General features: G+C 53.0%; 1 protein-coding gene across 5 annotated transcripts in view; it reads left to right on the forward strand.

Annotated features, from left to right (window-relative positions):
• Positions 1-10,912, forward strand: part of VSTM4 (V-set and transmembrane domain containing 4) — a 124,593-nt gene that overhangs the window by 15,214 nt on the left and 98,467 nt on the right. For 4 of the 5 annotated variants that reach the window (XM_025880398.2, XM_025880396.2, XM_025880395.2 and 1 more), the window contains one exon: positions 8,124-8,522. In XM_025880398.2, the coding sequence (XP_025736183.1) occupies positions 8,124-8,522 (399 nt within the window). Of the gene's footprint in view, positions 1-88; positions 187-8,123; positions 8,523-10,912 lie in introns of those variants that run through there. The other variant, XM_025880400.2, reaches the window with a different exon arrangement.

Consider the following 10,912-nt stretch of genomic DNA (forward strand, 5'->3'; position numbering starts at 1 on the left):
GGGGGGGGGCCCGGGGGGGGGGGGGGCGGGGGCGGGGGCGGGGGGCGGGCGCGGCACGGGGCGGGCTGGCGGCGGGGCCGGGCGGGCGGCGGCGCTGCTCGGGCGTCACAGCGCCGGGTGGCGGCGGGGAGATGCGGCTCCTGGCGCTGGCGGCGGCCGTGCTGCTGGCGCGGGCTCCGGCCCCGGGTAAGCGCGGCGGGGCCGGGCGCGCGGATGGGGCGAGGGCAGCCCGCGCCGGGGAGGCCGGGGCTCGGGGCCGGGTCGGGGGCCGGGGCCTGGCGGGGAGGCCCTACCGCCTCCCGGGCCGCCCCCTCCCCGTCCGCGCCCGGCGGGCCGGGGCTCCGCGGGTCCCTGTGGCCGCACCAGCCCGGCGGAACGCGGCGGCGCCTCCCCGGCTTCCCGCGGCCGCCGTGCGGGGCCCCCTTCCTGCCTCCGCCGGGCCCACTCGCAACAGCCCCCGCGCCCTCCCGGGGCCGGGCCTTAGGGGGCAAGATTGAAGCAGGGACGCGCCGGCCCTATTTGTTGGCTTGCTTGCTTGCTTTCTCCACGACAGTCAGGACCAACAACTGTTGGCGGGTTAGGCTGGCAGCAACTTTACCTCTGCGGAGAGTTTCTCCGACCCGGTCGGGAGGGCTGGATCTGCCCCAGCAACCCGGGGCTTGGCGGCGGGCGCTTTGCGAGAGCAGGCCGGGTGCGACACGGTGTCCGCGCCTGGAAGACGTGGGACCCTTTACCCGAGGACCCTGCTTTAGGACAGCCTCTGTCTGCACTGCTGGCTCTCTCTCGGGGTTGCTGCTCTCACTTCCAAGTTGCTGAAGAAGCGTCTCTCTTGATTCTCCGAGCCCTTCCCGCCTGCCTCGGAGCTGAAAAGTCCACGCTGGCGAGAATAATAATCAATAATGAATATTTCGTTGGCTCTTACATTTCCTGGGTGCCTCTTGGGGGCCAGGTGTCCTGCTACACACTATCTCATTTAATCACAACAACGCTTTAAAGTAATCATGACAAGAGCAAAATTTATATATCCAGGTGCCTTGCAAAGATTAACTCAATTTGTCAATAACCTCTGGAGGAGGTGCTGTTAGTATCCCCATTTTATAAATGAGGAAACTGAGGCTCAGGCCCAGGAATCGACTTGGCTTAAGTCAGGAGGCTTGTGAGTTGTGGAGCAGGGATTTGAACCCAGGGAGCCTGGCTCTGCCCTGTGCTCAGCAGGTCTAAGCTGTGTTTCGTAAATAAGGACGCTGATGGTCAGAGTTAAGTGATTTTCCAAGGGTGACCCAGCTCCCAAGTGGTCAACCTGGCATATGAGCCCTCATAGATCAGAGTGGGAGGGTGAGGGACTTGGATCACAGTGGGGAGAACTTTACCCCTTATCCCCTGGCTACCAGGGTAGCGGGGTTTCTGGTGAATCTGAAATCGGTGCTCTGGGAAATGCTTTTGTCATCCTTGTCATCATCTTGGCTGACAGTGACTGGAGGTTTGACTGGGACGTTGACTGGGGTGGTTGGGCCAGGACAGCTCTGGTGGAGTAGCCGGCAGCCAACAGGATGCAAGGGGGCACAAGGGTCCTCAGTCCCCCGCCCCCCAGGCTCCCTGACCACCTTCCTGATCACAGGTGCTATCAAGGAGGGCACCCCCAGAGAGTGACTTTTGGGGGGGATGGGGAGTCAAGGACATTTTTGTGTTTTCGGGAGACTTCAGGAGGCTTGAGAGCTGCAATTCGGGATCCTTTATAGAGTCTGCCCTGGCTGTGCCCAAGGCCATGGGGTGGATTATCATGACAGCCCTGGCCACAATCCCCCACGGCGGGCCTGTCAGAGCTGCTTTGTACCTAGTTCTGGACTCTTTACCGCTGCACTTTCCTACTTCTTCATTTGGGGACAGAGTGGGACCTTACATGGTTCAACCTCTCATTTTACAAGAAAGGAAACCGAGGGCCAAATATTTACCAAAAGCCAAGCTGTGGTCCGGAGTGGTGGTTGAGAGTCGCCTTTGAAGCCAGATGGCTTGTGTTCAAAGTCCAGCTCCTCTGTGTTCTGTGTGAGCTTGAGTAGTGGGCTTTGCTTCTCTGTGAGGCAGCCCTCTTCTCTGTAAAATGAGGATAAACATAGTATGAGGATCAATTGGGAAAATAAACCTAAAGCGCTTAGAACAATGCTTGGCATAGAGTGGTAGCCTTTATCATTGGCCAGGTTCCCGTGTTTGTCCTGGATGAGAGCTATTTTCAGGGGATGGGCTTAATGTGGATGCAACACCCCATAGGCTAGGTCTGATAGCACTTCTCCTTGGTGCTTGATAAATACAGGCTCCCAGTGCCTTGGGTTTTTAAATAATACAATTGTATTTCTTTCAGAGATTTATTTGTCATGAATTCAGACTATCTTTTTGCTAAGAATGAGATTTTTGCTGCTGATTGATACGCATGATTTGCATTCTTTATACATGCAGACACTTCTGGCTGAGTAGGGTCAGGGAAGAAACAGACCCTGGGGAGCTGAAGGTTGAGTTGGAGTTAATGACATAAAATTCAGGGCAGCAGTCAGGAATGATCTGAGTGAGAGGGAGCAGTTTCTTCAGGACAGAAAGGAGCGCGGCGCACAGAGCCACTAGCCCATTGCTGGCGGCCATACCCTCCTCTAGGTCCTAGGCCAGGTGGGTACCTTGTTTCTCTTAGAAGTCCTATACTCCCCTGCAGCTGGAAATTGCCCTCCTCCCCTGCGTGGCCAGTGCTAGAGGGAGAGGCGGAGGCTCTGTACTGGATGAGTGGGTTGTATACTGTTTGGTATACAAACAGCTTCTTTCGAGCTGTTTTCAGAGCTGTGTTAGTCCTTCTCACGACAGTATCCAAACGGGAGCAAGAGGGTTAGACCCCAGAAATCCTGTCCACGGGAATTTAATTCGTAGAGGTGCCTATATTCACCTATAGGCGGAATCAGCTACCCAATTTGTGGGATCCAACGCAACATGAAAATGTGGGGTCCTTGATTCAAAATTTCAAGAGAGTGACAGCGGAGATGAAGCCAAGCAGTGGGCCCTTCCAAGTGCAGGCCCCAGGGCCCAAGAAACCTACCCTGCTCACAGGTCGGAGTGTGTCACTCTCTGTTGCCCTCCCCTGCCTAGCTTTCAGAGCTTATGGACGGATATCAGTATTTTGAGGCTGTTTCCTCATTGGAGCCTACACTCACCTTGCCAGGCATCATTTTCCAATTTTTCAGACGAGGAGAGCCTCACACCTAATGGCACCAAGTTTCTAGCCCTGCTTTATTAAATACCAACGCCCGGCTCTCTGCCCAGCACCACCAAGCCACTGGGAAGGCCCAGGCTGTGAGAATCCCAGTGCCCAGCCCACATGGGGGAGGGTTCCTTGTGGCCAGAATCCCGTTTGCTCTGTTTCATTCAGCCTCTTCCCTCCCAATGTTGTCATATTCCTCCTTTAAGAACTGAACTTGGAGAGGTCCTTACTGGGGTGGAGATCTGGGTCTGAAATCCACCGGCAGGCCCCTTGGCTTTCTGGGCCACTGTGTGGTGCCCTTCACCAGAGGGCGCTGTGCTTTCTCCCTCCAGCCTGCTCTAGGTTCCTCGTGCCCCAGGGTCTTTGCACAGGTGGCACCCCCTCTCTCCCAGGAAGGTCACTCTTTTCTACTCTCCTGATTTTTTTAAAAAAATATTTTATTTATTTATTTGACAGAGAGAGAGAGTGCAAACAGCACAAGCAGTGGGGGGAGTGGCAGGCAGAGGGAGAGGGAAAAGCAGGGAGCCTGATGAGGGGCTTGATCCCAGGACCCTGAGATCATGACCTGAGCCAAGGGCCAGACGCTTAACTGACTGAGCCACCCAGGCACACCTACTCTCCTGAATTTTATGTGATTTACCCCAACTCAGCCTTTAGCTCCTGGTCACCTCCCCAGAGTCTCCTTCTTCCCTGAACCCACCACAGACTAGATCAGGATCTTGCCCTGATTTGTTTTAAAGCCTTGCACCTTTTCCCTGTAGCATGTGACACTGTTTGCTGTTCCTCCTGTGTCGTTTTTCCCCGGGACCAGCTGCCTTGCCCACCGGACTCTCAGCTCCATGAGGTTAGGAATGCTGTCTCCTTCTTTTTTGTTTTTTTAAGATTTTATTTATTTATTTGACAGAGAGAGAAAGGAGCACAAACAGGTGGAGTGGGAGAGAGAGAAGCAGGCTTCCTGCTGAGCAGGGAGCCCGATGCGGGGCTCGATCCCAGGATCCTGGGATCACGACCTGAGCAGAAGGCAGACACTTAACGACTGAGCCACCCGGGCGCCCCAGGAATGCTTTCTTCTTTGTGCAGTGCCTGGCTCAATGCTGTTGCTCAGCAAGTATTTGTTGCGTGATTAACAAAGCGTAGGCTGGGACAGAAGCTGGAGGAAGTGGGAACTCTGGGTGCAGAGGTGCCTGGGGTGGGGACCAGGGGGGTAGGGGAGTCTACCTCCCATCTCACTTCCCTGCAATGCAGGGTCACAAAGCAAGAAATTCAGTTGTTCTCTGGGCAAGAATGACTTTTTCACAATTCTCCATCCTAGGCCAGGAGAGGGGAGACCACCCTGCCCGGAGGGTGACACCCATCCTGCCCGGTCATGTAGCTGGCTTGGCCCTTGTTTGCTTGGCTTGCCCCTCTGCCCTGTAGGGTGGGTATATGCTCTGTCATTCAGACAGAGCCAGAAGAGAAAGGCCTGGACTCCTACGGGCACCGCCTTCTGGTCAGCCTGACTCCATACGTTGGTTGGTGTTGCCCTTGCTTCCCACTGTCCTGACTCCCACCTGCTGTGTTCTCTGCTGGGCCATAGGGGCCCTGCTGGCTGCAGCCGGGCAGATGCTGTGTGATGCTGTTTTTTCTAGTATTTAACCAAATATCCAGCTCGGCTGACCTCTGCTAAGCACTGGGGCCTCTACCTGCACTTTTCCCCCGCCTTCCCCAGGCCGGCACGGGAGCTGTGTTCGCTGGGTTTTAACTAGGTCTAAAGAGAGGGTACTACTGGGAACACCTGGCTTTCAAGGAAGACTCATCGCAGACCTGGGGCCCCCTGAGAGCCCATGTCCTCTAGCAAAGCTTTATGCCCCTGAAGGGCCCTTGGCCCTGAATTTCGGTCATCCTCCACCCATGCCTTTGAGTTGAAAGTGGGTGTAAATATCTGGGCTGGTGGCAGACGTAGGGCCAAACGAGCCTTCCTGTGAACAAGGTTGTATGGCTCGCTGGGGTTGTCGGAACAAAGTGCCACAGACTGGGGGACTTAAACCACACACATTTATTTCCCATTGTCCTGGAGGCCTGAAATGTGAGATCGAGGTATCAGGAGGGATGGTTTCTCTCAAGGCTCCCTGTTTGGCTTGCAGATGGCCGTATTCTCCCTGTGTCTTCACGTGGGCTACCTTCTGTGCGTGCACGTATCGTGCCCAGAGTTCCTCTTAGAAGGACACTGCACATGTTGGATTAAGGCCCTCTCTAATAGCTCCATAGCTCCATTTTAACTTAATCACCTCTAGAAAGGTCCTATCTCAAAATACAGTCACATTCTGAGGAATGGGGATTTGGGCTTCCAACATATAAATTTGGGGTCACAATTCAACCCACAACAGGGGTGTTTGCGCTTTGGTGGGAGAAGCATGCATGGACCATTTGTGAGAGAACATGGGGCTAAATGAAGGTGGAGAGGTGCCCTGGTAAAGAGAAAAGGAGGGGTCCTTTTAGGCAGATGGTTTGGTCCATTGGTTTTCCCGGGAGCTGCTGACTCTGGTCTGAGCTGCAGAAGTGGAAGGGTTACTCATTTGCTTCCAGGATGGAATCTGGCCTCCCATGGGGACTGAGCACTTGGCACATTCTCCTGGTTTCAGTCACTATAAATAATCCATCCTTCCCTCGGCGTTAATAGGAGGAGACTGGGGTGTGGGGTCTGGGCTCTCTCATCCCACCCATCTTGTTTCAATTTCCTGCCTTCCCCAGTTCTCCCCTTGACTCCAGTGGGGGGCCCTTGGGGGCGGGTAAAGCTGGGCTTCAGTTCTGGAAGCCAGCTGCCACTCTCTGCGGCTCTCCTCCTGCTGATCCCCAGGCAGCTGTTGGAGCAGGTCAGCCTGGTGTCCCGGCTGTGGCCCGTGGGGACTTCAGACAGGGCCTTAGCAGTCAGGAGGGACTTGGGCTAATTTAATATGGCGTCTGGGCAAGGTGTAGGGCAGATGGGCGAGATGCAGGGGAGACAGCCGGAAGCATTTCCTCCTCTTTTGTCCTACATGAGCGATTTCTGTCACAGGGAGATTGTTACTAGAGACTGTGCACCTTCCTTGGTTGCTGATGCTCTTCATTCCCCTAGTATCTCCCTGGACCGGCTTTGTCCTTTGTCACTGTAGGCATAGAAGATCTCGTTCTTTTCCACAAGGAGAGTCCAGCCCAGCACCAACCTTTTTCTTGTGAATTTATGTCCATCTGTTTTTTAAGGTAACAAAAGATTATCATGATGTGGTAATACTGAGCGATGGCCCCCAACGACGTCTGTGTCCTAATTCCTGGAACCTGTGAATGTTACCTTATGCGGCAAAAGGTACTTTATGGATGTGATTAAGTTAAGGATCTTGGCGTGGCCTGGAGTATCCTGGTGGGCCTGGCGTCTGAGAGGTGGGAAAGAAAATTAGAGAAAGTTGACCCTTCCATCATATCTCTGAACGTATTCAGTTTATGAACTCAAGAGTGGAAGCCATATAGGAGGATGAGCTTATTGCCTGGACTTTTACCATGAAGAATATTTTTCACGGGAGTCTTTCCCACTCCGACAGACCATGAAGAATATTTTTCACGGGAGTCCTTCCCACCCCCAGAGATAGGGCCTCACCTTGTTGACTCATGGCCTCTTCCTAGTGGAGGGTTCAAGTCTTTCCTGACCTTTTTATCCTTCCTCCTTGCTTACCTGCAGCATTGGCCAGAGTTCAAAGCTTTTGGTGAACCTCACATCAGGACCCAAGCCCCTTCTTGTGACCAGAGGTGACATTTGGGGCTTGAGATACCCCAGGGACCCCTGCTTGTGTGGTGGGGCAGGCAGGGGATGGTGCTTGCTGCTGTTGGGCAGTTGGCAGTGCAGGGGGAGGATGTGGGACCTGGGGTGAAGACAGCCCTGCCGTTAGGTTCTGGGCATCCTGTGCCGAAACATCTTTTCTGGGCTCTGCCTGCCAGCTGACGGCTCCAGCGGTGAGCTCCAGGGCAGGACGACCACACTGCTCGCTCCCTGTTGTCACCATATAGTGAGTCTCCCGGGGGGAGGTCTCTGTATGAGGTCCTCTGGTCTGGCTGGTCTGAGTGGGTGGCTCCCTCCAAGGTCAGCTTGGGGGGCAGAAGGGCAGTTCAGGAGGGGCAGCCCTTGGGGGTGGATCTAATGAAGAAAACAAAAGACGGGATGTAGTAGACCAGGTCTGGAATTTAGGAGCATCTTTTGAGTTGTTGGGGGCGTTCTCCCACTCCTCCCTGTTCCTGGGTTTGTTCATTCTTTATTCCTGCACTGCGGCTCTGAGACTGGGGACCTAAGTCCACAAAAGACCTAGAGCAAGACACTGAGAAACCTCTGCTGCCCCAGCTCCTCAGTACTAGTTTAATGCCTGCCTGACTAGCACTGATACTCTGCCTTGGTTACAGTGGAAATCACCGAGACAGGGCAGGGGGCTTGGAAGGGCGGCTCCTGGACCCACAGCACTGCCACCTCAGGCAGGTGATGAAACTGATCTAAAGTGGACCCTGGGAGGCAGGTGGATGGGTGTGGGCTGGAAATTTTTAAGGGATTGCAAAAACCCAAATCTTTATGTGAAATGTCCTGAGTGTTAAATGTCAGCAACTAATTAAAGAAAATTTTCAACTGTGTCTGGGCCAGGTGGTCAGTGGCATCTCATGTGGAGGGGATTGTCCCATGGATGAGGACATGGGAGCCCACAGGAACCCCCTGTCCCCATGATGCTCCAGAAGGAGTCCTCCTGTCCACCACAAAGGCACAGAGTGAGCGTGGAGGGGATCAGGGTGGCCTGCCCCTCTGGCCATGCAGATGGCTCCCGGAGAAAAGATGCACTGTGTGTCCTTCTGGGGAAAGGCAGTGGCCATGCTCATGTTCTTCCTTTTTTCTCTGCAGAGGTGTGTGGGGCCCTCAATGTCACCGTGTCCCCGGGGCCTGTGGTTGACTACCTGGAGGGGGAAAATGCCACTCTTCTCTGCCATGTCTCCCAGAAGAGACGGAAGGACAGCTTGCTGGCCGTGCGCTGGTTCTTCGCACGCCCCAACTCCCCGGAAGCCTTGATGGTTAAGATGACCAAGCTCCGGGTGGTGCAGTACTATGGGAATTACAGCCGCAGCGCCTTCCGGCAGAGGCTGTGCCTCCTTGAGGAGAGGCGCGGGGCACTCTACACACTCTCGGTTTTGACCCTCCGGCCAGCAGATCAAGGGCATTACGTCTGCAAAGTCCAGGAAATCAGCAAGCACAGGAATAAGTGGACCGCCTGGTCCAACGGCTCCTCAGCGACGGAAATGAGAGGTAAGGGCGTATCCGCTCTTTGGGGAGAAATGGGGGGACAGATCAGTGGTCCTTCCTCTAATCGGCGAGATAGGGGCCCCCAGATGGCTCTTCTGGGCTCATATGCATTTTCATGGCCTCTGTGGGCCATGTGAACCAGGCTGTGGGGACAAGGCTAGATCTTTCCTTGGACACTGGGGCTAACATGGAAGTAAGGAGAGGAAGGAGCAAGTGCCTGGCCCCATGCTGCCCAACATAACCCTGGGAAAAACCTTCATGTCTAAAAGATTGGACTGGCTGTGTGTGTACTTTTTCCCCAGCTCAGGTCTGTGCAGCCTTGGCTGCTTTGGCTAGAGGGTGCTGGGCATCCCTGGGAGGAGGCATGCATCGGGAGGTCCTGATGTCAGTTTCCAAGCCTCCGAGCAGGGCAGCCTGGTGGCTCTGATCTTTTGCCCAGAGGAACTGATCCAAGCCCCAGGCAACATCTCCCTGAGAAATTCATCTGAAAGTGGGCAAAGGACCAGAGGTAACCCTCCCTTCCTGGAGAATGACAGGAGGCATGGGCCGTGTTCTGGAACATCTTAGCTACCAAGCACCATCTTCGAAGGTTATCATTTTTTTATCACAAATGTTCTACAGTTTTAATAAGACTTGCTATTGTGTGCTAAATATTACATTTTTGATTGTTTTGAACTTGAATTTGGTCTGGTACAAGATAAAGAGGATCACAAAGTAAAGCTGATGGTCCCAAGTGTGAGAAAGAATCTAATTTTGTTATATACATGTAATATAATATTAAAGGCATTAGTGATGTTGTTTTGATAAGCTTTTTTTGAAGGGATAAAACTCAGTTGTGAAGAGGTGGTTTTTTTTTTTTTTTTGATAGAAGGAGAAAGGGTATTTTTAATATCCTGCATGAATAAGGGACATGTTAAAGTAGATAATTTATGTAGATAGTGGTTAGTACAACTTTATTTGCCTTTGGAGTTTGCTCATTATAATGTTCTTAAGCACGGAATGATGTATTATCTGAAATGTGCACTTTATCTCCCTAAGCAAATTCATTCAAGAAAACAAATGACTATTAGTATAAATATATCTTTTGGCACAGAAAACAGAAAAATGCATCAGATGGCCATGGGCTGAGGAGGGAATCCACTCTGAATATCACTTGGCTCCAAAACATAAGATCTTATACATGTCCTTTTTATGTTTCTGTCACCGTATGTTCTGGAACTGTGCGCTACACCTCTTGGTAGTGAGGACTCTGCCAATTAAAATAGATGGAAAGGTTCCCTGGATTCGAGTGCAGTCATCTAGTTCATTATTTAATGTGAATCTACTTTCATTGAGTGAAGGTGGGTTCCTTCTAGAATGTTTACTTAGGTACTTGCTCCCCGAATCTGAGGTGGTTCCTAGGATTTCACTGGAGATACAGACCCTTCTCCCCCGCCCCACCTTCCTCCTGTTCCCGCTCTCTTCTCTGAACCTCCTTTCTCTCCTTTCTCCCCTTTTCTTTCCATCTCCTGGTCCTCTCATTTCTGATTCCTCCCCGCCTCCCTCCCCTTCCCTTCACTTACTCTTTTCTCCCCCCGCCCCTTCCCCTTGTCTCTCAGTCTATCTGCCTCAGGCTCATCCCGCTCAGGCCCTGGAAGTTGTTCTTATCTCACCGGTAGAGCTGGGCCTCCCTGGCTGCATCGGCTCAACCTCAGAGCCTCCCACTCCTCACACCGTCTCAGCCTCTGGGCGGGGCTGTGGTTTTTTGAGGGGACCGTACCTTCTAGGACATTCCACGTAGGCTTCAAGGGGACTCCACCAGGAGGGTTAAGAAAAGGTGACTCTACATAAATGACCTGAAAGCAGACTGGCTCGTTTAGATTGGAACGTGTCCGCCCCAGGCTGGGGGGAGCGTGCGGAAGCTTGGCTCACTAGTCCTTCCTGGGCAAGGCGCGGAACAGGCCCATGGCTCCAGCCTCCCAGGATGACATTTCCCCAGGCCCTTTTCCTTGCTCACTTCCAGGGGCGATGTTTTCCTAAATCTTCATCTCATATTAATAATTGTTTTATGGAACAAAACCAAACACAATGAAAAGTTCTGTGGGCAAACACTTTTGGGTGATGACACCGAATAGCCATTCTCAGAAGTGTTTTTTGCAGTGAGTGCCTTTCCTCCTCTGGGCTCCAGAGCCCCTCTGTTCTAGGGAACTCAACTTTGCTCTCCTTCCCGCAGGCTTCTCAAGCCATTCACAGGACGGGGGGGGGGGGGAAATTTTCTCGGGAATGTTTTTAACACTACCCCTCTCCCCTGCCCTTGACCACGGACTGTCACACTCTCCTTGCATTGTTCTTTTTTTTTTTTTTAATTTTTTTATTGTTATGTTAATCACCATATATTACATCATTAGTTTTTG

Source organism: Callorhinus ursinus, unplaced genomic scaffold (genome assembly GCF_003265705.2).
Source record: "Callorhinus ursinus isolate GAN/ISIS: 27379988/994484 unplaced genomic scaffold, GSC_fseal_2.0 scaffold20, whole genome shotgun sequence".
Taxonomy (NCBI): domain Eukaryota; kingdom Metazoa; phylum Chordata; class Mammalia; order Carnivora; family Otariidae; genus Callorhinus; species Callorhinus ursinus.